Below are 26,060 nucleotides of genomic sequence, written 5' to 3'. Positions count from 1 at the left end.
CATCAACAAAGGACTCGGGCCCTGGGGGAAGGAGACTGTGTAAGAGCTAGCCAGAGTGATGTGGTCCCAGAGAGACTTAACACATTCTTTTATGGCCTCATCGGTGGTTAGATGAGGTTACATATCCTTTTGAAGGTGCGGTCTCCATCCCTGTACACAGTATGCCCGGTGTGGTTTTGTGCCAGCCAATGAAAGCTTCCTTTGAGCCACTGAGCTCCTGTGACTTCAAATACTTGGCCTGGAAGGTCATTTTTTTGGTGGCGTTTACGTCAGCACGCAGGGTCATTGAGCTTCAGGCCTTAGTAACTTAGCTAACTTACATTAATTTTTTTCATGATAGGGTGGTCTTGCATATGCACCCTAAGTTCCTGCCTAAGCTGGTGTTGGAATTGCATCTTAACCTTTTGGTTGTCCTTCCAACATTTTTTTTCCCAGGCCTCATTCTCACCAAAGTGAGGAAGCCCTGCACAGTTTGGACTGCAAGAGAGCTTTGGCCTTCTACCTGGAGTGGATAGAAACCCATAGAAAGTCCAGCCAGCTTTTTGTTTCTTTTGATCAGGGTAAGCTGGGGATCGCGATTGCCAAGCAAACGCTCTCCAGTTGGCCAGCAGATTGCATCTCCTCCTGATACACCCAGGCTGGCTTGACTCTTGTGGCCCATGTCAAGACTCACTCTGTTTGATCAGTTGCGATCAGTCCCCATGGAGGAGATCTGCAAGGCAAAGGATGGCTGACATGAAAGCAGGTTTTGCCGGTCTGTCCTTCAGAACTTATTTGAGGTGCAGAACCCAACTCTGTTCCCGCTTAGGGTCCATGTTTGTGTTCGGGCCGCCCCACTCCCCCTTTAGGGTATATACAATATAAAAAAGGCCTGTTGCCAACAAAAATGCTGTTGTTGCGCCCATTGGCACTTTTTCTGTTGGGGGACCACCTGTAACTAGGGATTCACCGGTGTGAATACTGTTAAATATTTTTTCTACTTAGCTTGGGATAAACACTGTGGCGCCCTAAAGGCCAGAGGATGAGAATGAAGAAAAGAGAGAATGGGGGTAACTTACTGGTGTGCCAGTTATTACCCTTAAACAATACTTCATACTGTTGATGCAACTCCATCATTGCTCTCCTCTTCAATGGCAGGGGGAAAAGGGGAATTAGATTCAGACAGTAAGCAACAAGGACATTGAATTTACAGCCTGGTAAAACAAATAAGCATGGGGGTAACTTGCTGATGTGGCTGATACGATCATTAACCAATAAGCCTGATACTTTGGATGCAACTCCAACATTGCTCTTTGCTTCAACAGCAAGAAATAACGGGGGGAATTGGACACATCAGCAACCAACAAGGGCCCTGACTTTGACGGTCTGGGAGACTAAGTATAGGGATGTCTTGATTGGCGCAGTAGATACTTGTATGGTGTGGCAGATAGTTCCATAAGTTTGCTGGGCAGACTGGATGGACCATTTGGTCCTTTTCTGCCATCATTTCTATGTCTCTACGTAACTACACATAATCTACCTTGTTTTTAATCTTATCTGTACAAAGCCTTCCTCACATTTTTTATTCTGGAAATGCTACTATAATTGTAACTTTGATTCAATTGTGATTGTAAGAGACAGCAAGACCAAAATTACTGTAACTCTGATTTAAATTTGACTATAAATCGCCTTGAAGCCATTCTGGAAAAAGGAAGAATAACAAATGTTTTGTAAATAAATAGCAGATGACAAGCAAAAAGAAAAGAGTCATCTCCTTTATTTCTGTAAGGATAATTCCAAGCTGAAATTCCAAGGGGATAGTATGCCTTCTGCTCTGCTAATGTTAGGATCACCAACAGGCCTCAGGTCATATGCACAGGCTGATCCAGTCTTGGCTATACCCCCCATTGCACCTATGGACTTGTAGTTTAGCCTCTCTTAGAAAAGCAAGGCACTACAAATCCCAGCATGCTCTGGAGGCAAAACCAGACCTGGCTCAGGCTGTCCGTGATGTCATGGAACCATCTAATGATCTTAAAATTGCACTCAGAATTTGGCCCTGGCCAGCTGGAAGTTATGGAATCCACATGTCTCAGGTCCTGACTTGTATCTTCTCCCCTCTCCCCCTGGTGCATGTTGGAGTCAGGACGGTGCGCTCCTCCTGCCTCAGCTACTCTGGTCCTCTTCAGCAGGTCCTCTTGCTGAGGCCAGTTAGGATTGGCTGCTGCGCAGCCTTGTAGAGCACCACAAAGCTGTCGGGTTCCAGCCGGCCCCTGCCTGCCTCATCCACCCGGCCCATGAATATATAACTGGCGCCTACAGGAAGAAGAGAATAGAAAAGAAAAGTGAGCACAGACAAAATCAGGATCCAACTAAGTACTTTTCACTCAAACTAGATGGCAGCAGGCTTCATAGTTGATATGTCAGAAATGGACACGCAGTGTTGGAAGATCTGGCTGTCAGATTCAGTGCTTAATCAACTTGACAGTTATCAAAGAGGAGACTCTACACATACACATGGAAGTGACAACAGTAAAACTTGCTCAGCTGCATGTGACAAGGGATAAGAGCTTTTTCACTAGCAGGACCACAGTTCTGGAACTCTGCCTGATAGCATCCGAACAATTGATGATAACAGCAGCCGGCAGAATTATCATCGGACTGTGCGAGGTTTTTAAGAGCACATCCTGGTAAGGCTGCTGTATTTGTATCGCTGTCGCTTAGTGACGAGCTTATTGTGATGTTTTGCAGTCCTGTTCATCTTTGAATTTTTTTTAATGTTTTTCTTATGTATGTATGCACCTATATAATCCGCCTTGTGAAATCACGGAATATACATTTTTAATAAATGCAAATAGCGAGTCAGTTACAGAGCTGGAGATTAGAACAGAGGCACAGCGAGACGACGACAAGCAACCTTAACAGGGCCTCGGCACTTCCTCCCGCACATAGCCCACTCTGCGCCCCTTCACAGTGCTGCATCCTTTGTTTTGCCTTTCCACAGATGCAAAGTGATGCAGCATGCAGTGGTAGGGGAGTAGGATCATCCCCTGCTATACTGCCTGCCCAGTGGACCAATCGATGCCCATAGGCTAATGTGGCCAGCAGGGTCCTTTTATAGTCTGTACTGAAGAGAGGCAAGGCCTAATTTCTCGAGGTAGGGAGTAGCATGGGTTTGCAATTTAGGAACTGGGGTAGGGGTGGACAGGGAGGGAGCGGTTGCAGTTTGGAGAAGGGGGACTCATGAGGATGCCTCCCTATTCTTTCCAGGATCTAGTAGTGGGGCAAGTCACCTGGTGTCAATCAACATGGCCTGATCAGTGTGTGTGTCTGGAGAGTGCTACAAACACTGCCACCATGACGAGGGCCTCGGATCAAGCCAAGGGCCAGGACAGGACACAGGTTGAAATAAGTGATAGCAGGTCAGACATGACTTTACACTCCCATGGGTTGCGGCATCCTGGCTGTGGACATCAGGCGCACACCACTCCTCCCATGATAGATTGTTGCCAAACATTCAGGGTGACCCAGTTGGACTGGGGGCCATCAAGGCAGGTTCGTATCCCCAAAAGAAATGATATGTGACTACAGCTAGCCCATCAAAGGATATGATGAGCTGGACTTGCAGGGGGAAGAGGAGAGCATTGTCCTGATAATTGTCACAATTGATGTAGCAATTATAGAAATCTGGAATTATGGTAATTTGTGTTCATAGACTCACTGATGTATTAGACCATGCTGTCTAATAAAACTGGCCAGTTTGTATCACTACCTGGCTTTTGTCACCTCTGAGGAAGCAGCGAGCTGCTATTACTTCTACTAAGTGACTTGCCCAAGGTCACACACAGTGTCAATGAGAGAGGCATGGGTTAGAACTGAGGCACAGGTGCCAAGCTAGTGGCTCAGTGACCTCACTATGCACCATATTGCATAAGGCTCCCAGTCTGATCCCCAAGTTGACTCCCCTGCTCCCTGGGTAATGCTATAAAGGCAGCATTCACATCCCCTAGGGAAGGAGTCATTGTCAGTGCTTAAGGGTGACACTTTGTGTCTGGATTCAGGACTAGGGTTCCCAATGAAGCCCTAGTATATGGCCCCTGCCTAAAAAATGTCAATGCAATAACTAGACTAGACGTTGGTGGGCAGTGGGAGGATTATATATTTTTTCTGTAGTTGCAAATGAAGGCTCATGGTCCCATATCCCAGCCCCAGTTCCAATTGAGTGGAAAGCTGAAAGGAGCAGAAGAAAACTTCCTTGCTCCAAATAATTTAAAATAATAGAAACTGAACTAAAAGTCCCAGCATGCACGAAGTCCCAGCATGTAAAAGTCCCAGCATGTACAGCCTCATCCTTCTCCCACTGACATGAAGTTATTTGATAACCTTAGCAGTTAGGCTGTTTTGATTTCTTACCTCTCTTGAGGATGGGGCAGCGTGGGCACACCACCACCACCTTAATATTCATGGTCTTTCCGGCCTGCTGGATGTTGAGGCCACCCACTTTGTAGGAGTTAATGATGGAGACCGTGGCATAGAGGCTGCTGTCATTTGCAGCCTTGGCAAGTGTCTTCACTGTGCCTGTGATCACTGGCAAAAAAAAGGAGCAAACAGATGCATCAGAATCGGTTCCTGCCTTCTGATTGGCTATGAGAGGTTACATGATGAGCCAAAAATTTCTAGAGGTAACTTCAAGGTGCTCAATTGTTCGGGTGCTTTGAAAAAATTTTCCTATGAAGCTATTATTACTGCACTGTGAATTTACACTGACTAAACTTGTGGAATTATTGAAGATTGCTGACATGCCAAAATATGCTGAATTGCTAGAATGTAGGTCAAAGGTTAAAAAGTATCTCGAGTTTAGCCTTAAGTTTCGTTTCTGCCTTCTGGACTCAATTTATAAGAAATCAGATGGCTTACAAGTTTCCCAGCCTATTAATATACTGTAGATGAGATAAAATTATAATTCCAGCCAATTAGGAAAATGTTATAAAAACAAACTAGCTCATTGGTGTACAAATTGGATTTAATCTATTGTGTAAACCAGTGATTCTCAACCAGTGTGTTGCCAAGCACCAGCTGGTGTGTCACAGCTTTCCGGTGTTCCACTTCCCCAGTTTGCTCTTCCTTCCCTCTCCTCCATTGCAACAAGATGCAGACATTCTTTCACTAACATTGCTGCCATTCTGCCTGGGCAAGAACGGCAGCAGTGTTAGTAGAAGCTGGAAACATTAGCTGCATGGACCGTTCTTCTTCCCATCCCCATGGCCTGGAAGGGGCCATGGGAAAAAGTGAGAGCCATGCTGCATAAAGTCCAGGCAGCAGCATGGGCCTGGACCAAATTGAAGCACAGCCAGTGATCAGCGACTGGAGAAAGAGCAGTGTTAGCCTCCGCAGCCGATGGGGGTCTTGGTCTTAGGCCACAGGGGCTGGAGAAAAAGGCTGCTGCAGCTGCCATTTGTGCTAGAGAGGTGGGGAGGTCGTGAATGAGAGCAAGCCAGAGGGGGAAAGAGCCTGTATGTGTGATTTAGAGCATGTATGTCAATAAGAGAGAGTGTGTGCAAGTGTGATTGACAGTATGTATCTAAGTGAGACAGCACGTGTGTGATTAAGAGCATGTGCAAGAGAGAGAGCAGGTGGGTGAGAGAGAGACTGGTCACGGAGGTGACTGGTCTGTGTGTGTGTGAGAGAGACAGATTGGTCAGGGAGGCGACTGGTGTTTGTGAGAGAGACAGACTGGTCAGGGACATGAATGTGTGTGAGAGAGAGAGAGTCTTGTCAGGGAGGTGACTGTGAGGTGTGTGTGAGTAACAGTTGTGGGGTGTAATTGGTGTGTGTGTGTATGAGAGAGATAGACTGGTTGTAGGCCCTAAAGAAGACCATGAGCTTCAGCAGCCCCTGCTGCTTCAGGTGTGTGCTACTGGATTGCAAGGGAAAGGAGTAGGAGAGTTGCTGGAGAGGGTAAGTAAAGGTGGCTTTTTAAGTTTATTTTTCTTGATTGACTGCCATTTTAATTATTGGGTATTATATGATATGTCTGCTGTTTTGAAATATTTTATTGGTATTTGGAGAATTTTTAAATAATTTTTATGGGTTTTAATTATTGGATGTTTTGTAATATTTATTAGTATATTTTTACAATTTTTTTCTGTGTGGGGATCTATAGCAGCTTGGCTTGTTCTGTTCTCCTAATAGGAGGTGTATTGGTGTTTAGAGCCTGGTTTAATATTTGTAGTGTTGCCTTTTCATAGATAGTGTTATTATGTGTTCCATAATCCAGGTGTAACTGTGTGCGGATTAGTTTGTGTGCATTATTGCAAATCCTGGGACTATGTTAGGTGCTATATTTCTCTTTCCATTTCTCCAGGTTCGCACTGCATGCAGAGTGGCTTTTTTGGTTTTCCATTCCAGTTTCTGTCTCCATATTTATAATTTGTGGTTTTTCTGTACTCGGTGAAGGGTGTGTGACCGAGGTGAGGTATTTAACTAGCATGTAGGCATTTGTATCAGTCTTATTTGTTGTGTTTTCTCAATAGGACATGCATTAGTGGTAAATTACTGTCTTTTCATACGGAAGGCTATTGTGCCTGGTAGCAGAGGGAAGTTTGTGTTGCTGTTACTGAGATCTCACAAAACTAACTAACTGTGAACATAGCCACAAGTCAAATCTGGATTAATCTAAAAAACAGCTTTATTAGAAATTCATCTCTTTAAAACATTTTTTTATTTTTTATATTATGATTTTTAATTTTTTAATTTTTAATTTTTAATTTTTTATTTCTTTAGAGACAGAAACCTCAGCACTGGTAAAACAGGTTAGTTAACCAAGTTTTCTTTGGAAACCAGTATTTTCAATCACGGGTTTCTATTTGTCTCTCTTTATTTTGTTTAAAATTCTTTTCATATGAAAAGTATCTTAATTTATTATTTTAATTTTCTAATGCAGTGTGTCTTGAGTGACTGCCATATTGTGTTACTTTAATGTTAGAACAGTTTTGCATATGATTTTCACTGCTAAGGAGATAATGGATTTTCACTAGTGCAGCAATATATAATTCGGTGCCGCTAACCAACTCCTTATCAATTTCTTGGCGGCAAGAGGTTTAAAGCCGCTAACCTGCACACTGCATTATAAGAATTTATCCAGAAATAATTTGTTGGTTTTGAAGCCCATCAAAAAAAGAACAAGACTTTCTTAAGTTCTTTGTCCTAGAAATAATAGCACTTATCTTTTTGGACTCGTGGCCATTTCTTTTTTATGCCTAAAAACGAGTCTGTGCCGAAAGCGGGGACTTAGTTAGTTAGTTTTGTGAGATTTAATTGGAAACTAGCTGGCCCCTATTTTTGTTGCTGTTACTGAGATGACACCAGAACATCTTTTTTTGTATGGTGAGTTGTACGGGTAATGCCCTAGTTCTGCTCTGCACCCATTGTTGGGGGTCAGAGGGTTCCTGTGGATGCAGAGTGCATGTTTACATTTAGTCCCGTGATGGTCACATGTTCAGCGTGTCACGCCTGTGAGAACCATCTGTCAGGTGTGTCCTGGCCAAAAAAAAGGTTGAGAACCACTGGTGTAAACAATGCTTTTCGAGGCTGCTTCCGAATTGCCTTGTTGGTAATCTCGCACTCTCCTGGAATATTACACACTTTATCTAAATAAAGATCTTTCTGAAGCTGCCAGTAAGAAATGCTTATTTCGGTTAAACTACAGCACAGTGTCAGAGCCACAGTCTGCTTTGGCCAATAGAGTTGCAGCATGTAAATTGGATTATGACATATGTAAATCTGGGGGGTGGGGGTGTCAAGCAGTCAGGGTGATCTGATTGGCCAATCACTGATCTATAACTCTATACCGCATCACTTGGTGCGGCCCGTCACTTTGGTAAACTCTGAGCGACCCCCCCATTTGTATGGGAGGGGGAATGGTCATGCCCTCACCAAATTCACTGGTGCAGAAGTTGCTCTGCAGGGTCCCCTTCTTCTGGCACCGCTGTGGGCACTGCGTGGCGGGAGGTGTGGCTGCGGAGAAGGAAGACATTGTCAGTGGCCCATTCTGGACAGGCTGAGCCGAGCCTCATTTTTGTCCCCACCCCATTGCATCTCTGTACTTGTAGTTCCAGCTGTTCCTGCAGACACTGGAATTAAGAGTCCAGAGATGTGCTCAGGGTAAAGCCAGAGACCCAGAGCTGGTTGGCCAAGCCTGTTTATATTATTGTTAAAACTGTAATTGTGCTTTTACTTAAACATAGACCCAGAGGACCTCCCTGCACAATTCCACGTCGTGCGTACCTGCTGCTTGAGATTACATTCTGGGCAGTTGTGAGAGAGGGGAGTCCCCTCCGACGACACCCAGCACTTTTATAGTGCAGTGCCCAGTGGCGCACTGAAGCCGCACGCCTAAGGGGCACCCCCGGGAGCATTTGTCTTGTGGCTGGATCCTCAGGTATTTGTGTGGCAAAAACTTCCTTTCGGTGGGTAAGGAGCGAAAAGCTACTATTAGGATATTCTCACCTGGCTCTTCCTCTACCCCGCTATCTTCCCAGCCAACATTTTACAAGTCAAGACCATGCAGGTGCTGCTGACCTAGGAGCTTTAGGCTTCATTCAGTCAAGAGGCTATGCCTCCCTCAGGCGGATTCGCAGGATCTGGATAAGGGAACAGATGGCTGTTCCCCTTCCCCGCCCTTGAGTAGGGCCTCTCTGTCTAGTTTCTTGGTCTCGTCAATCATCTGAATAAGCCAGCCATGATAACGCTGGCCTCTCTATGGGCTGCCATCTAGGACTGATTCTGTGTTGGGCACCATGGGGAATAGACATTTGCAATTAAATGATCAATCTCAGAGCATTCAAGATCATGCTGAGAAGTTCGTTTCCTTGAAAATAAGATCTCTGGTGCAAATGAGCACAACAATGTGATTATGCAGGATAATTTAAACCTGCAGAATAGAGGGGAAAATCTGGAAGAGCATGTGAAAAGACATAATCTAAGAATGTTGAATGTTCCCAAAGGTCCTATTATTTCTCCCATGGAAATGCTTGAGAAATTTCTAATTGACCTTTTAGGTTTTTCCAAGGAAACTATCTCGTCGATTACTGAGGTTTATTATTTGTCTTCTGCAAAATCTATGATTGCAGGAAATGATTCTCCAGATGATCCCTTTGATTTACTGTTTTCTTGGAGAAATCTGATTCTTTAATTACAAATAGGGCTACTCTTTTGGTTGAATTTCCTAAAGAATCTGATAAGCAGTTGGTTTTGAAACTTTTTTTCATCATAAAAATGTGTTTTTTGTGGTCAAAAGATTTCTATATTTCCTGATGACATGAGAAATACCCTATTTAAGAACATGCCATACTGAGTCAGACCAAGGGTCCATCAAGCCCAGCATCCTGTTTCCAACAGTGGCCAATCCAGGCCATAAGAACCTGGCAAGTACCCAAAAACTAAGTCTATTCCATGTTACCGTTGCTAGTAATAGCAGTGGTTATTATCTAAGTCAACTTAATTAATAGCAGGTAATTGACTTCTCCTCTAAGAACTTATCCAATCCTTTTTTAAACACAGCTACGCTAACTGCACTAACCACATCGTCTGGCAACAAATTCCAGAGTTTAATTGTGCGTTGAGTGAAAAAGAACTTTCTCCGATTAGTTTTAAATGTGCCCCATGCTAACATCATGGAGTGCCCCTAGTCTTTCTATTATACGAAAGGGTAAATAACCGATTCATATCTACCCATTCTAGACCTCTCATGATTTTAAACACCTCTATCATATCCCTCCTCAGCCGTCTCTTCTCCAAGCTGAAAAGTCCTAACCTCTTTAGTCTTTCCTCATAGGGGAGCTGTTCCATTCCCCTTATCATTTTGGTAGCCCTTCTCTGTACCTTCTCCATCGCAATTATATCTTTTTTGAGATGCGGCGACCAGAATTGTACACAATATTCGAGGTGCGGTCTCACCATGGAGCGATACAGAGGCATTATGACATTTTCTGTTTTATTCACCATTCCCTTTCTAATAATTCCCAACATTCTGTTTGCTTTTTTGACTGCCACAGCACACTGAACCGACGATTTCAATGTGTTATCCACTATGACACCTAGATCTCTTTCTTGGGTTGTAACACCTAATATGGAACCTAACATTGTGTAACTATAGCATGGGTTATTTTTCCCTATATGCATCATCTTGCACTTATCCACATTAAATTTCATCTGCCATTTTGATGCCCAATTTTCCAGTCTCACAAAGTCTTCCTACAATTTATCACAATCTGCTTGTGATTTAACTACTCTGAACAATTTTATATCATCTGCAAATTTGGTTATCTCACTCGTCATATTTCTTTCCAGATCATTTATAAATATATTGAAAAGTAAGGGTCCCAATACAGATTCCCTGAGGCACTCCACTGTCCACTCCCTTCCACTGAGAAAATTGTCCATTTAATCCTACTCTCTGTTTCCTGTCTTTTAGCCAGTTTGCAATCCACGAAAGGACATCACCACCTATCCCATTACTTTTTACTTTTCCTAGAAGCCTCGCATGAGGAAATTTGTCAAACACCTTCTGAAAATCCAAGTATTTTACATCTACTACCTTTATCCACTTGTTTATTATCTCCTGTAGTTTCCCGGATCGCCCCTGGAGCCCTTTTTAAATATTGGGGTTACATTAGCCATCCTCCAATCTTCAGGTACAATGGATGATTTTAATGATAGGTTACAAATTTTTACTAATAGGTTTGAAATTTCATTTTTTAGTTCCTTCAGAACTCTGGGGTGTATACCATCCAGTCCAGGTGATTTACTACTCTTCAGTTTGTCAATCAGGTCTACCGCATCTTCTAGGTTCACCGTGATTTGGTTCAGTCCATCTGAATCATTACCCATGAAAACCTTCTCCACTACCCATGAAAACCTTCGTCATAAGCTTTTCCTTGCAAGAAGACACAGGGTTTTGGATATGGGTGGGGTTCTTCAGTTGAAGTATCCATGCAAATGTGTACTCAGATATCATGGTAATAACTATATTTTCCTAGGACAGGCAGGATGTTAGTCCTCACACATGGGTAACATCATCAGATGGAGCCCTGCTCAGAAAACTTATGTCAAAGTTTCTAGAAACTGCTGTCTAGAACAGCCCCCTGAAATGGGGCTCCGAGGGAGATCTGGTGATTCCTCCCCCTTCTCATCCATTCTGACCTCGGCAGACTTTCAGGAGGAGTTAGATCATAGGGTACAATTGGCGGTGCTCCAAGCCCTTCAGAGCATCAAGCCGCTGGCCCCACCGGTGCTTCCACCGGCATCTGAGTCTGCACCCTCGATGCTGGCACTGCTGCTCAAGCGCCTCAATGTCCTTCTTGGCATCCTCCCCATGCAGCCACTGCCTGGGGGTCCATCGATGCCCCCGCGGCTGCCATTGCCTCCTCCATCCGGGGCGATTCCCATTGTGGGTTCCTCCAAGGAAGAGGCCCTTGGTTCGATGACCGGCGTTCCCTGGTCTGGTTCTGGGTCTTGCCACTGATGTCTCTATGTGATCTCAGTGAAGAAGATGCCCCATATGACCCTTGGGGAGGATGATACCTCTGAGTCTTCATCCAATGACTCTGGGGATCTTCCCTCAGACCCATCTCCTCCAGAAGAGTGGTGACGGTCCCCGCCTGAGACTTAACCTTTGTGGAGTTTTGTCCAGCCCATGGCAGAAACCATTCTGTTCCAGTTTCTGATGAAAGAGGATGCCAGGCATAAGATGCTGGAAGTTCTCCATTGATGCCCCTAAGGAAGTGGTAGCTGTTCCTGTATATGATATCTTTAAGGAGCTACTCCTTAGAATTTGGGACCACCCCATCTCCGTGCCTCCGGTGAACAGGAAGGCAGATGAAATCTACCTGATGCAGCAGGCCTTGGGGTTTGAGAGACGTCAACTCCCACTTCAGTCTGTTGTGGTACTCTGTGAAGAAGACCAAGCATTCACGTACTCATGCCTCCGCCCTTCTGGGCCGAAAGCACAGAGCGCTGGGCAGGAAGGTATTCCAGGGCACCATGTTGATTGCCCGTATTGCTTTCTATCAATTATATACAACACAGTATTCTCAAAACCTCTGGAAACAAGTCCAGGAGTTATCGGAGCATCTGCCCCAGCAGCAATAGGACGCCTTTATGGCTCTTATCCAGCAAGGCTTGGAATTTGGCAAGCACGAAGTGCACTTCATCTACAATGTATTCAAAACGTCTGCTGGGGTCGCAGCGGTGGGCATTGGTGCCCGCAGAATGGCCTGGCTCTGAGCCTCGGATTTCCAGCTAGAGGTCCAGGATAAGCTCGCGGATCTCCCATGCACGGGCGAGAACCTGTTCAGTGACAAAGTCAGAGATGCTGTGGCTCAGTTGAAGGGTCACCATGAGATTCTCCAGCATTTGTCAGCCAGTACATCGGACCCTCTATCCTCTGCCAGAAAATCTTTGCAACAGGGCTCGCAGAGGTCCTTTTACTGCCAGAGGAAATATTATCCTCTGGCCTCTCGTGCCCGTGCTCAATGGGTGAGTTCCAGGGGCCGTTCTAGACAGCAGCAGACCCCAGGCCTAAGCCGGCATCCCAGCTGAGCCCCGGTACGGGGTTTTGACTGGCTGTGGGTGAGCATAAGACAATTGCCCGTACCCTCGACGCTGAGCGGAGGCTGGCTGCGGTTCTTTGTGGACCACTGGCCGAGTGTCACCTCGGACCGGTGAGTCCTCTCCATCGTTCATAGAGGGTATCAACTCAATTTCTGGGTGTTCCTGTGAACACTCCCCCATGCCGTCCTTGCATCAGGAAATACTCTTGACAGAGCTCTCGGCCCTCATAATGGCCAGAGCACTGAAACCCGTCCCGTTGCTGCAGCAAGGGAGGGACTTCTATTCTTGCTATTTCCTGATTCCAAAGAGAACAGGGGGACTATGCCTGATTCTGGACCTGAGAGCTTCGAACCAGTTTCTAAAAAGAGAAAAGTTCAAATTGGTCTCTCTGGGCACCCTGATTCCCTTCCTGCAAGGGAGGAACTGACTTTGCTCTCTTGATCTCAAGGACGCCTATGCCCACATCAAAATCTTCCCCAGCCACAGGAAGTATCTTCGGTTTGTCATGGGTGAGAGGCATTTCCAATATAGGGTGTTGCCGTTCGTCCTATCCTTGGCACCCCCCTCCGTGTCTTCACTAAGTGCCTGGCAGCAGTGGGATCGCACCTCTGCTGCCTAGGGGTGCAGATCTTCCCCTACTTGGTTGACTGGCTGCTCAAGTGCGACTCCCAGGAGGGGGCGTTTCTGTCTCTGCACTTGACTATTCAGGTGTTGGAGTTCCTTGAGTTTATCAACTACCCGAAGTCCCATCTGACCCCTTTGCTGCAATTAAGCTTCATCCTGGCCCGACTGGACATGACTCAGGCAAGAGCTTATCTGCCCTGCCAGTAGGTCTCCGCCTGCCTCATGCTCTGCCTTCTGGGCCACAAGGCACCACTATCCATGTTAACCTTTGGCTCACTTGCATATGTGCATGGGTCAATGGATCCTGCGGTCCCAGTGGATGAGCAGAAGGCATGGGATTACTACCCTTAACCAATAAGCCTTTATGCTTTTGATACAACTGCAAATCGCTCTCTGCTTCGATGGAGGTGGATGTGGGGTGGTGAGAGGAATTTGGATTCAGATACCATCAACACGCGTCATGACTTTTTTTACAGTCTGGGGTACTGATGCTCAGACATTAAAGAAAAAACACAGGACTGCTTCCATGGCCAAGTCCATAAGCAAAGCTTGTCAAACAAAACTGATTGATACATGGGAATAACCTGCACGGCGCGGCAGATACTACCATGGGAAGCTTGCTGGGGAGACTGGATGGGCCATTGGTCCTTTTCTGCCATCATTTCTCTGTTTATGGTTTGCTATATTTCTGTTAACCAAGGTTCTTCAGAGGCTTTTTAAAAATCTAATAAGGAATAAATACAAAGAAATAAACCATAGACCAGCCATTGTTTATCCAATGCAGAATCTGCTGTAATAATCAGTATTGAGTCTGGACTCGTCTGTCACGTCTGAGTCCCCTTCAAACTGATTCTCTCCTCCACTTCTACTGCTGGGTCCCCAAATTGTGTGACATTTTTTCACATGCTCCCACTCCTTAATATCTTCTGCTTTTCTCCCAGAGAACAACTGAAACCCAACTCCACTCATTGACGGCAGCTTTGTTATACCCTCCTGGGCTCATATCAGGCCAGTGTATCATAGTGTTAACCATAGCTTTGCCAAGGTTTATGGGATAGTGGATCTGGAATTCAACCTCCTTCCTTGATGACCCCAGATCACTTGCAGGAGTGTCTCAGTGTCTGCTTCATCACCAGTTACTCTCTTACACTTTGAACGGTCCTCTCTCATGTGAATCTCCTGTGAATAATTTGTAATACCGGTACATGGTTGGACTTATATTTGTGTATATGGATCATCTCATGACCATATCAACCATCTTGTCCCTGGATTGGCTTATGAAACATATCTCTTGTTTAAGAATATCATTTCTGATTTCTAAGTCAGCAGTCCTAACTTTTGGAGAGAGACTTCAGGTTAGTCCTGGTATGCAACACCTCCTCCTCCACTAAACAGGTACATTCTGGTACCTGTAGTACAGATTTCAAAATGGAAGACACAAGAGACTACAATGCACTGGGGGTTTGACATTCAAAACTCAGGACTGACCAAACGTTTCCCCTGTAGAAACTGAGTTACTCAGCTGTGGCTCAGGCTGTCTGTCCCAGAACCTCATTGCTAGACCTCTTTCAAGCCTCTACAGTAGCTACCAGTTGACTGTACCTGGATCTTTGGAGGGGGTGGCAGTGGATGCTTTGATTTTTGGTGCTGTTGTGCCTGTCTTCTCATTTTTGGTTGACTTGGGCCGAGTAGTGGGTTTTGGTTTGACAATAGGCTTCACAGTGGCTTTGGGTTTCTGTCCTGGGACAGGTTTGGGGTGTATGGGGGGCTTGGGCACCTGGGTGGTAGCGGTTGTGGATTCGGATCTGGAGGTTGGGCCCCTCTCCGCTTTGGGCTTGGTGCTGTAGCTAGCAGTGAACCCATCCGCTGTGACGCTGAGATCTGATACGAACTGGACCAAGAGCTCATTGCCATCGGAGTAAATCAGGCTGAGGATAAAAAGGAGAGCATCCACTAGTCAATTCATCTAACATTCACCAACCGGCCAGACTCCGATACTGTGCCCCTGTGAGGCCTCCCTTCTGACTACTTCCCAACTGTCACGCAGCAGGTCTGACTTACCTGGGTGAAGTGTCCCCACAGAATTTCCCAATGCGCTGGGTATTGTCGGTCTCACCACCATTGAACACAGATACATAGTCATAGCGGCAGGAGGTGTCCATCTCCACATCAAACTTGCCAAAAGACAGCTCAATGATCTGAAGGAGGAAGTGGGAGAGAAGATACGCAGATCAGAGATGGCTATGGAAATGACTTTCCATCAGCATGCTGGGACAGTCTGCGCTGTGAACGTGCTTGGCCCAGGGCAGAAATTAAATACTTCTAACAGGGTTTCTGAGAGACACACATTCTGCCCTCTCATATTGCTGTAACACCGCGGCCATTACATTCTCAACCTCATGTGGCATGGCACCAGCCCATGCCTTCAGACAAGGGCAGGAAGAGGACAAAAGGCACTGTAGCCATGGCACACCTAACTCTGGGAGTTCTCTTCCGTTGCCACCTCCAGGCCCTTTGCCTGGCCAAGGTGCTCTTGAGGAGGCTCTGTTCAAGTGGCCCTTCTCTGCTTTCCAGCAAAACAAGAGGGTCCTCAGGAGCCTCTGGCCAAGCTGGAAGGAAGTGTTCCCAAGGCCACTCCCCAGCCTTACAGTAAATGTGGGTTTCACTCTCCAAGATGGCGACTTCCCTTCTCTCTCTTACTTGGCCTTGTGGAGCAATGATGTGCCAGGAGCAGCTGATGCCCACTGGGTAGTCATTGTCTGGCCAGTTGGGTGTCTTCAGGCTGCCCTGAGGCTTTTCCAGCTTTCCGCCACAGAACTGGTGGTCTATAGAAGGAAAGGAGATCCTGAGAATTTGCAGCATAGCCCCAAAAGCTTACCCACCCGCGAAGAAACACAACAAATGCCTTTGCTTACCATTCACATGCGGGAGGCCAGCCATGTACCATGCCAGGAAGCCTCTGCCTCCATTGCCATCATCTGACCCCATCTCCAGCATCATCTTGTTGCTGGTAGAAAGGAGGGCACCAGGCCGGAAGGTGCCGCAGAAGCGCCCCAGCCGCTGCATGGCCACAGAGTGCCCGTTGTACACGTCCAGGTAGTCATAGCGACATGTGGGATCTGACTCCAGGTCAAAGATACGGAAGGACAACATTACAATCTGGCCCTCTGGCACCTGAGGATGAGGAATGCAACAGAACATTAGCCTTCCACCACCTCCCATGCAACTTATGTTCAGGTAGCTCTCAGCTTCAGTCCTGGAAGGCCCCATACAGATCACATTTTTAGGGTGTGTGTGTGCATCTGTCTATCTTATCTATTTATATAGATATGGTGACTAGAAAACTCCATTACTAGGGGAATAAGCTGATCCAAGTCTGATTTTACCCCATTGCATGCTATTCTTTGGTAAATCAGAACTACACATCCAAGCGGGCAGTGGGGTTAAGAATCCAGTTAATCTAGCTTCTTCTGAAATCCAGGATCTGTTTTTTTGTGGCCCTCAGAGAACACCTGAACTGTGGTATAAGGCAGGGGTGGGCAATCATTTTTTAAAGAGGGCCACATTACTGGCGCTTAACGGAACCTAGGGCTGGGGTCTTCCCTAGAGCTCTGTGAATGGGGGTCCCCTTAGAACCCTATGAGTGGGGAGGAGCCGTTTCAGTACAAGTACACCCCACACTGAGAAGACCAAAGCAGCAACCAATAAAAAGAATAATTCAACATAATTAACAAATAAATCAGATAGTTGAAAACTCATATAAGTTCCAAATACCCATAAAATATTTAAATTCAGACATATCAGATAATACTCAATAATGACTAGGAGTTGGGGGGGCGTGTTCAAGATGGCCTCCTGACTAGACGCTGAAATTCAGAGCTCCTGCAAAATTCTCTTTCTCCGAATATTTGCTTCCTTCTCCTTTGATGTCAAAGGGAAGAGGAAGGGGGTTGTTCGAACTTAACCCTCTGCAGGAGTCACCCAGCAGACTACAATGTTGGAGTTTTCAGCTTCACTGCCTTTGCCGATCATGGCTTCTGACTTGGCTGATGGGGCAGCTGGCCCATCGATAGCTGAGGTTTCGCTCAGCCGATTGATCGGTCATCGACTTGTCCCCCTGGAGCGGCCGCCTGAGCAGGAGATGAGCTGCTGAGACAGGTTTGGTCTCTCAACATCACTCTTGAGTTATCGAGTGGCGTCTTGTTGGCTGCTGCAACTGATGGACAGCAGCATGGAACAGCAGTGCATCATCAGTCTTCCCAGGGGACAGGAAGTATGGCGGAAAGTGCAGATTTTGGCATCTTGGCTTCATGCGAGGTACCACTGTCTAAGGGAGATTCAAGACGCCATCAATGTTCTCCAGGTTAGACCAAGTATCTCTAGAAAGCTTATGGGCTGTTCTTGCTTCTGTTGAAAAGTCATTTTCATACCTGGTAACGCTCACATTGGATATCCAACATGTGTCTGGATGTGAAACTGCTTTGCCAACCTAGAGGCTTCTAGCTCTCTGGTTAAAGATATTCAAGCTAAAAAGGGGTAGACTCTTATGGTTTCACACAAAACTGAAGGAATGGAGAATGTTTCAAGGAATTTGAACTTACGTATTTGGAATTTCCCTCAGATTCCGTTAATCTCTCCTTTACAGATGTTTGAACTGTATACGAAGGACATTTTGCTTATTCAGGAGGCAGCTTATCCTCCCGTACAAAACATTTTCTATTTACTATCGAAAAAGAAGAGTTTGGTTAGGACACAGCAAGATGCTTCCTTGAACCTAACTGCACTTACGAAGAATTCAACTTTACAATCTTATAATAGAGCTAACCTTGTTAATCTCCTTGTGTTTTTACAAGATCATGAGAATATTCTTCGTTTATTTCTGTTTAAGGGAGAGAAGGTTTGGAGTTTTCCAGATTTAGCCAGGGCAACCCAAGAGTGCAGGAAACAATTTCGTGTAATAAGACCCGAGCTGTTAGCTTTGGGAGCAAATACAACTACGGCACTTCATCAGTGCCAAATGATCTGTATCCTCTCAGCCTACTTAAGATGTCTTTCAAAGAGGGCAGTGATTGTCGAGGATGCTGACATGTGTTAGTACTATTTCTTCGAATTTTATGGTCATTTTGCCTGTGACCAGTTTTCTAGCCTCCCGCTTATTTCTGTTTGTTTTGAGGAGATTGCTATCGTGCTTTCTTACACGCATTGTTTTTCCTTAATTATTTTGTTAGCAGTGTAGCCTCAGCTTTTTCTCTTTCAAATATGTATGTATTTGATATAGTGTCAAACGTCAATAAAAATAAAGTTAAGAAAAATACCCAATAATTTAAAAAATTCCCTCTCGCTATACCCGGGAACTTTTGATTTCCAGAAGCCCTGAGATTGTTATGGATTAGCAAGCAGAGAGGAAAAGGAGGGGGGGGTTTTGTTGCACACACATGTGCTCTCTTTCTCTCACCGTGAGGTCAGCATGGAGGAAGAGCTGCAGAATGGGCTCCAGTTCCACAGCAAGTCCTACTCCCCCCCCCCCGCCCCTAGTGATGAAGGCATAGGCTGGCAGCAGCAGTGGAAGAGAAATAAAAGGCCCCTTGGACCTTGCCTGCCTTGTATGTGTATGTATGTGTGTGTGTGTGTGTGAATGGGAGCCTGCCTGGTATGTGTATGTGTGTGTGTGTGTGTGTGTGTGTGAATGGGAGCCTGCCTGGTTTGTGTGTGTGTGTGAATGGGAGCCTGCCTGGTATGTGTGTGTGTGTGTGTGTGTGTGTGAGTGAATGGGAGCCTGCCTGGTATGTGTATATGTGTGTGTGTGTGTGTGTGTGTGTGAATGGGAGCCTGCCTGGTGTATGTGTGTGTGTGAATGGGAGCCTGCCTGGTATGTGTATGTGTGTGTGTGTGTGTGTGTGTGTGTGTGTGTGTGTGTGTGTGAGTGAATGGGAGCCTGTCTGGTATGTGTGTGTGTGTGTGAATGGGAGCCTGCCTGGTTTGTGTATGTGTGTGTGTGTGTGAATGGGAGCCTGCCTGGTTTGTGTATGTGTGTGTGTGTGAATGGGAGCCTGCCTGGTTTGTGTATGTGTGTGTGTGAATGGGAGCCTGCAAGGTATGTGTGTGTGTGTGTATGAATGGGAACCTGGCTGGGATGGATGGATGTGTGTATGCATGCGTGTATGGGAACCTTTCTTCTTCGTACAGGCCAGCAAAAAAGCTAGCACCGGCCCTGGATATCGTAGATGCCCCTGGAGGGCAGAAACAGAGCAACAGCATGGGCAGCCCCTAGAACTTAGCAGAGATTGATAATGGAAAGGAAAAAAAAGCACTTAAAAAAATCCAGAATTCAGAGGAAGAACATTTAGAAAACATTTTTGTGTGCAGAAGCAGAAACATTTAATTTTTGGATGGGCCTGGGGAGGGCACAGCTGCTGCCTTGACCACGGACCTTCCCGAACGCTGGCCCCTTTTTTGCCTCGGTCTGTAATCCGTCAGAGAAGATGCCAGAAAGCCTGCACAAATTGTTCACAAACTGCTCCCAGATGCCAGAGGGAGGCCCGCCTCAGACACACCACAGGGACCCGGCAGAGGGTGACCTACGGATGAAAGTCACAGTGCTTGGGATCAGGAGACTTAAGTGTTCAAATGCGGTTTCGTAACCGGAGGCAAAGGGGGGGGGCGGGGGCATGAAAAGCTGCGAGGAGAGAGGGGGTCATTCAGATGTCTAGGCTGGAGAGCTTGTAGGCATTGGCAGGACGGAGGCTTTTGGAACAATGGAGCCGTTCAGAGGGCCTTGCGGGAGCGAGATGGAGAAAGGCGAAGGAACGTTAACAGAGGGGCTCCAGGCAGGGCCTTCGAACTGGGCCCTAGAGCACTTTCTGACAGGCTCACTGAGCCATGAGGAGGCGACAGCCTTATAGGGAGGGAAAGTGCCACTGAGGGGGGGGGGGGCGAGAGAATAGCTGCCTCATAACGAGGGGACGTTACTGAGAGGTGAATGCTAGGAATCATCCGAACACGAATGGAGAATAAAATGGAAAATATCACAATGCCTCTGTATCGAGCCGTGGTGCGAGCACATCTTGAGTATCGCGTGCGGCTCTGCTCGCCCCCATCTCAAGAAAGATATGGTGGGTGAAAAAAAAAAAACGATAAAAGGGATGGAATATCTGCCCTATGATGAGAGGCTACGCAGGCTAGGGCTCTTCATCTTGGAGAAGAGGCAGCTGAGAGTTTATAAAATTACCAGTGGGGAAGAAGGCTTCGTGAAACTAACAGGTAGCACATTTAAAACAAATCAGATAAAGTGTTTTTTTTTCACTCAAGTCCACAATTAAACTGTGGAATTTGTTGCCAGAGATTGTGGGCAAAGCAATTAAAAAGAGTTTGGCCAAGTTCCTGGAGGAAAAGTCCATAAACCATTATAAGCCTGGTAGCCTAGGAAAAGCCACCGCTATCCCTGGGAGTGAGTAACAGGATCTGCCGGGTGCTTGCGAGGCAGACTGGCCGGAGACAGGGGGCCGGGATCGATGCACCTTGGTCTGACCCAGCACGTTCTCATAAAGCGTGAAGGCAGAATGAGGGGGTGACCGATAGGAGAGACCTGACGGGGGGGGGGGGGGGGGGTCCACGGACGAGTCCGTTTCCAATCTCTTCTGGTCCCCAGGGAACACACTGCCTCCGGAAGCTTCATCCTCACCCCGCTCAGTGCCCGCTGCTTAGCTCAAGCTCAGGAAAATTACAGCCCTGCACCCGCTAAAGCCTCTAATTATATGTGTCTGCAGTCGTTTCCTTCAGCGAGAAGGAGGGAGGGAGAGAGAGGGAAGCACCAGATCTGGGACTCAGCCTGGCTGCGGCCCAGAAACCAAGACGCCGTCTGTCCTGAATTAGAGCCCAATCCACACCAAAAGAAGACTTAAATCCAGACCTTGCCAGTGTTGGTCACGCAGTGGGGGCCCCTAAGGTAAATGGCCCCCTTTCAGTGCAAGGGGCGCACTTTAGGTTATCTGTTTATTTAGAGACTATTTATCAATCGCCATTACAAAGGGCAGGGCGATTTACAGATAAATGAGAGCTGCTAAAACTTGAAAACTGAGACATGCATGGTGCCAAAGGCCACAGTACCGTGATGGTCCAGGTGCATTTCTTATTGGGAGGGTAGTTGTTCGGGAACCCTTCGCTAGCGATGTATCCGGAGTCGGCTGTTAGAGTCCCTCCGCACAGGAACACGGGCCTTGAAAAATGAAAACAAGAAAATTCAAGTTATGCCCTCTTCTCCAGCCCCTTCCGTTTGTGTCCTGCCGGAGCCTCACAGACTGGATCCTAGTGCTCTGCATGAGCCATGATGTCACCGGTGACCCCACAGACCCCCCCCCCCCACACACACACACTCTGGATGCTACGGTTCCGCACTGGCTATGATGTCACTGATAACCTCACAAAACGCACGGGATCCCCGAGTTCTGGTGCCACGCTCTGGGTTCCAGTGCGGCGCTCCAGAGGGATCTCTCGGACACACACAGCCCCTGGCATGAACCAGTTGGAAACCATCAGATTGTGGGGAAGGGCAGGGGCAGAGGGAAAAGCGAAAGGTTCGTGGCTTGCCCAGTGTTACAGTGTTTGACAAGCGGGCCGTGCGCATGAGGTGTGGATGCTCCTCTCAGCTTGGTTTCAGGCTCCTCTCTCGGTCTGAGTTGGCTCTGGGGAGCAGCATGAATGGTGTACACTGTGTGTAAGATGAAGGGGAGCCGGAGGCTTCGTTCACTGCTCCTCCACCTTTAACTGCTGGGAAATGAGCCAAGTTTGGCTATGTGCTTTAAACCAGCCCTCCTTCACCACATCTGCCAGGAGCCTCCAACCTGATCAAAAGAATGCACCACAAAGTAATGTCATCCTTTGCTCATTTGATTCTGACCCGAGGAAGAGAACATTAGGGCTTGAAAGCTCATCAAGAAATGTATTGTTAGTCCAATAAAAAGGTTGTACCTATATATATATATATATATATATATATGTTGCTTTTATTTCCATGCATTCAACACAGCAGCCACACTGTTTTATACATCCTTATGGGAATAAGCTGGGGAGAGGCCAGGTAAGGGGATGATCCCTGATGCGAGCCAGATGCAGAATCAAGGGAGAGGCCTGGCAAGGGAGGATCCCCGACGTGAGCTGGATACAGAGTCAGGAGAAGGGGCCTTGCAGGGGATCTTCACTTTCTATGTTCAGAGGATATGCCGAGAGCAAAGATAAAAATGTGGAGAATGTGAGCAGTCTTGGCGCATCGCTTGCATTTTGCTGCCCGCAGAGCGTGATTTAGTTCATCCAGATGTTTGGAATGTGATGATGTTTCTAAAAAAGGGCCAAAATGATCATTCTCTGAGACTGCCAAAAAAAAAAACAGACGCAAACCCAAGGATTTGGGCCATGGTCAATAGTTCTGGTTTCTCAGAAAAGTACTCGAAAATAACCCTGATCTATGGCATGCAGACACCTAATCCCAGGTTCTGATACTGGAAATGGTGTGAGAGTGAGAGAAGCTTCCTGCCTCCGAGGTGTGCCGACACACCACCCTGGGTTCCGATATAAGAAATGATGTGTGAGAGAAGCTCCCTGCCTCCAAGGTTTGCAGACATAATGCACTGAGCTCTGATACTGGAAACGGTAAAGCTCCCTGCCTCTGAGGCATGCAGACAACACCACCCCAGGTTCCAATACTGGAAATGGTGCATGAGTGAGAGAAGCTCCCTGCCTCTGAAGTGTGCAGATACGCTGAATGGGTGTAGGTGAGCGTGAAGCTCCCTGCCTCCGAGGTGTGCCGACACACCACCCTGGGTTCCGATACTGGAAATAGTGCATGAGTGAGAGAAGCTCCCTGCCTCTAAGGTGTGCAGACATACCATACCAAGCTCTGATACTGGAAATGGTGTGTCAGTCAAAGAGAAGCTCTCTGCCTCTGAGATGTGTAAAATGCACTGCGCTGGGCTCTGATACAGACTATGACATGTCGGTGAGCAAGAAACTCCCTGCCTCTGAGACGTGCACACGCACTATACTAAGGGCTTCTGATACTAGGAGTAGTAGAACACGGGGGATGATACACAGGTTTATTTATTTTCCAGGTTTTATATACAGGTCCCTGACAGGAGACAGACTCACGGGGGTGACATACGGTACCAGCATTCCTGCCGGGATACGGGTGCACAGGAGTGGCATAAAATGTTGCTAACGGGACAAAGGCACAAAGAGGTAACATCCCAAGAAGCACAAAGGTAGGCGATCTATAAAAGCCGTTAGGAAATACAAAGAGAATAGATGCCTCGGTCTTTTTCAAATCCTTTATTGAAGTGGAGACGTAAAAGAATAATACAGCCCGACTCTGGCCGAGTTTCGCCGTTCTCACAACGGCTGCCTCAGGGGCTTAGATATACATTCATGGACTCGTGATGGTAGAACAAGCCGTGCGCTTGTTTTTCAATTGTATTTGTGTCTGTGTAATCCGCAAAAGTATTAGGTCTTGTCACTTGTACAGTAAATCAAATTCTTATGAATACGTTGCGTCTAGTGGCTCCTTACAGTCCACATATGGATTCGAGTCTCCACTTATGATAGCAAAACCATCCACTTCAATAAAGGATTTGAAAAAGACGGAGGCATCTATTCTCTTTGTATTTCCTACAAAGAGGTAACGGGCAGCTTGCTTGACAGGACCCGGGCATCATGTGGTGACATACAGCAATCTCTGATGGGACACAAACATTCAGAGTTTACTTATAGTGTCCCTGTGGGCTCCAGTATTGAATGACGTTTGGTCCACCCACCGTTTTCGATCCATGGGAGGTTTCTCAGTTTAGCTGCGGCTTTTGGGGGTGATGGTCCCATTCTTCCCTGCCCCCATCTCACACACACACACACACACACACACACACACACACGTGCATTCGCAGCCCATGCACAAATATACACATACGCAGGTGCGGGCACTGCCACGCGCACTTCAAAGGCTCAGATCTACTGACTGACATGCTGGCACGTGCGCACCTATACTCAACGCGGGGGGAAAAAACGTCCTCAGCCGGAAAACAGTTCCCCCCCCCCCCAGTTGCCAACTCAGGGGCCCCAAAAAAAAAAAAGATTCTCCCGCCACACGAGCAGGGACGAGGGCTCGTGGAATTTGAGTGCTGCATCTGAAATGCCCCTCGGTACCTGCCAGAGTTAGCAGGGGGGGGAAGGGCCCCGCGTATTACCTCGAGGTGTTGGTCCGAGGCGCTTCCTCCTGCCCCTCGCCCGGGCTCGCCGCCCACGCCATCACCGCCAGGGAGAGGAGAGAGAGCCGCTGCATCCTTCCTTCTCTGCCGTCTACCGGGACAAGCTGGCCCGGGCTCCTCGCCGGCGGCCGCCCCACCACAGGCGTCTAATCACTAACAGATGGGGAATTGTGGGCGGAGGAACAGAGCCTTGCCAAAAAAAAAAAAAAAAAAAAAGGAAGAGGCCAGGCTCTGAAAATTTCTCCAAAATATTAACCCGGATTCAATGAGGGGCGAGTCTGTGAGAGAGAATTGCAGAAATACTGGTAATTGTTTATTACAGGGAAAAGTGCTGTGAAAGGGTCACTGTCCTCAGGAAATGTTCCCTCCTAGCTAACTTTTGTTTTTTTTTAACTTTTGAAAGAAATCCAACAGAGCGCACGGGCTCTGGACACAGGACACGGCACAGGGGCGCGGCTTGAGAAGGACTGGATGGATCATTTTTTTTGTTCTTTATCTGCTCAGTGAGAGCAGACTTCCCCTTCCTCATCCGAGTGAAGTTTAGTTGATAAAAGAGGTCAAGGGAGTTGATGAGTGGCCAGGGAAGGGGGACCGGGATTGTTAGTACAGGAAATGTTTCTCGTGGAGAGGTGGCAGTGAAATGTAAACCTTTTTGGGCCGGCCTAGCAGTTCAGTGGCAGTGCAGCCATGCAAAGAGCGCCCAGTTCTAGCCTTGAAGCCAGGGCTGGAGATGCTACGGAGGCAGCGTCCCGGAAAAGGGAGCTCTGGCCGTCGCATAATGGTGACCCCTACTGGCTGGACTTGGGACGCACAGGTAGCAGGTTCAGGAGGGAGCTGCCGTCTCTGGCTCCTGGCCAAGGACTGTCACTGAAATGGCTGGTCATGATAAAAAAGAAGGAGAGGAGGAGTGTAAAGAAAAGAGATGGTGGGAACCCCAAGCGAAGGTTGATAGCATCATAGCCTATTCTGTCCAAGCTGAAAGCCCGAAAGGAGCAGGAAGAAACTGTCAGTTAAAATGAAAATAATTGGAGTTAACTAGGCTTGGACGAAGGATATATTTGAGCTGACTACCGAGCCGGCTCCCCAATACTGAGTGGAGAGGAGGAGAGCCTTTTTCCTTCAGGGAAAGAGGGAGTGGTGGAAAGATCATGTGCTATGTGCACTGATATGGTGTGCACTACTAGTGTCTGTAAATGAGGAATTGAAAGAGTATTCACAAGAAACATATCAAGAGATCTGGTCCGATCCTTTAGCACAGACAACAAGAAATCCTGATCTGGGAGGAACAGGAGACCTCGGGGATTCAGGAGGAACCTTAGGAAACCCAGACTGAGAGATACTGTGAGGCATGCTACTTTTGTTTATAAGCTGCAAAGAGCCGCAGACTTGTTTTTTCTGTTCTAAATTAATAAAAAGTTCATGAATAACCAGCAAGAGCCTAGCCGGCATCTATTCTCTGGCCATTTTGACTGTACTCATAGTGCCACTTATGGTGCCAGAAGTGGGATTTCTCAGCTAAGCTTGCACAGCCAGAAACTCACATCAAACAGAAGACATTTTAATTTTCTGTTTCCTGGGGTCCAGACTCAGTGGCTG

The 26,060-nt window shown here is 47.0% G+C and overlaps 1 protein-coding gene and 1 long non-coding RNA gene across 3 annotated transcripts in view; one reads left to right on the top strand and one right to left on the bottom strand.

Annotated features, from left to right (window-relative positions):
- LOC115077922 overlaps positions 1 to 26,060 on the top strand; it is a 33,237-nt gene that overhangs the window by 1,805 nt on the left and 5,372 nt on the right. Inside the window, exons 1-2 of one of the 2 annotated variants that reach the window (XR_003853003.1) lie at positions 21,686 to 21,788; positions 23,319 to 23,468. This is a non-coding gene — a long non-coding RNA (uncharacterized LOC115077922). Of the gene's footprint in view, positions 1 to 21,685; positions 21,789 to 23,318; positions 23,469 to 26,060 lie in introns of those variants that run through there. The other variant, XR_003853004.1, reaches the window with a different exon arrangement.
- Positions 1,737 to 24,625, bottom strand: LOC115077920 (procollagen C-endopeptidase enhancer 2-like). The gene is made up of 9 exons (XM_029580361.1): positions 24,444 to 24,625; positions 21,322 to 21,430; positions 16,131 to 16,389; positions 15,916 to 16,040; positions 15,277 to 15,413; positions 14,818 to 15,143; positions 7,915 to 7,995; positions 4,393 to 4,566; positions 1,737 to 2,295 (listed from the first exon to the last, which is right to left on the bottom strand). Exons 1-9 carry the CDS (start codon positions 24,536 to 24,538, stop codon positions 2,165 to 2,167), a joined length of 1,437 nt encoding a protein of 478 aa, XP_029436221.1. The 5' UTR covers positions 24,539 to 24,625; the 3' UTR covers positions 1,737 to 2,164.

This window comes from Rhinatrema bivittatum, chromosome 16, assembly GCF_901001135.1.
Source record: "Rhinatrema bivittatum chromosome 16, aRhiBiv1.1, whole genome shotgun sequence".
NCBI lineage: Eukaryota > Metazoa > Chordata > Amphibia > Gymnophiona > Rhinatrematidae > Rhinatrema > Rhinatrema bivittatum.
Note: the sequence above shows the minus strand (reverse complement) of the source record. Positions and strands in the feature narration are given on the sequence as shown.

What these genes read in the sequence shown, in the direction of transcription:
- LOC115077920 (XM_029580361.1), bottom strand. Translation starts at nt 24,538, where the DNA reads ATGCAGCGGCTCTCTCTCCTCTCCCTGGCGGTGATGGCGTGGGCGGCG. An exon ending in CACCCCCTCCAAAGATCCAG is followed by an intron (nt 7,996 to 14,817) that starts GTACAGTCAACT and finishes CCTTCTCCGCAG; the next exon opens with CCACACCTCCCGCCACGCAG. An exon ending in CTTCTGCACCAGTGAATTTG is followed by an intron (nt 4,567 to 7,914) that starts GTGAGGGCATGA and finishes TTTTTTTGCCAG; the next exon opens with TGATCACAGGCACAGTGAAG.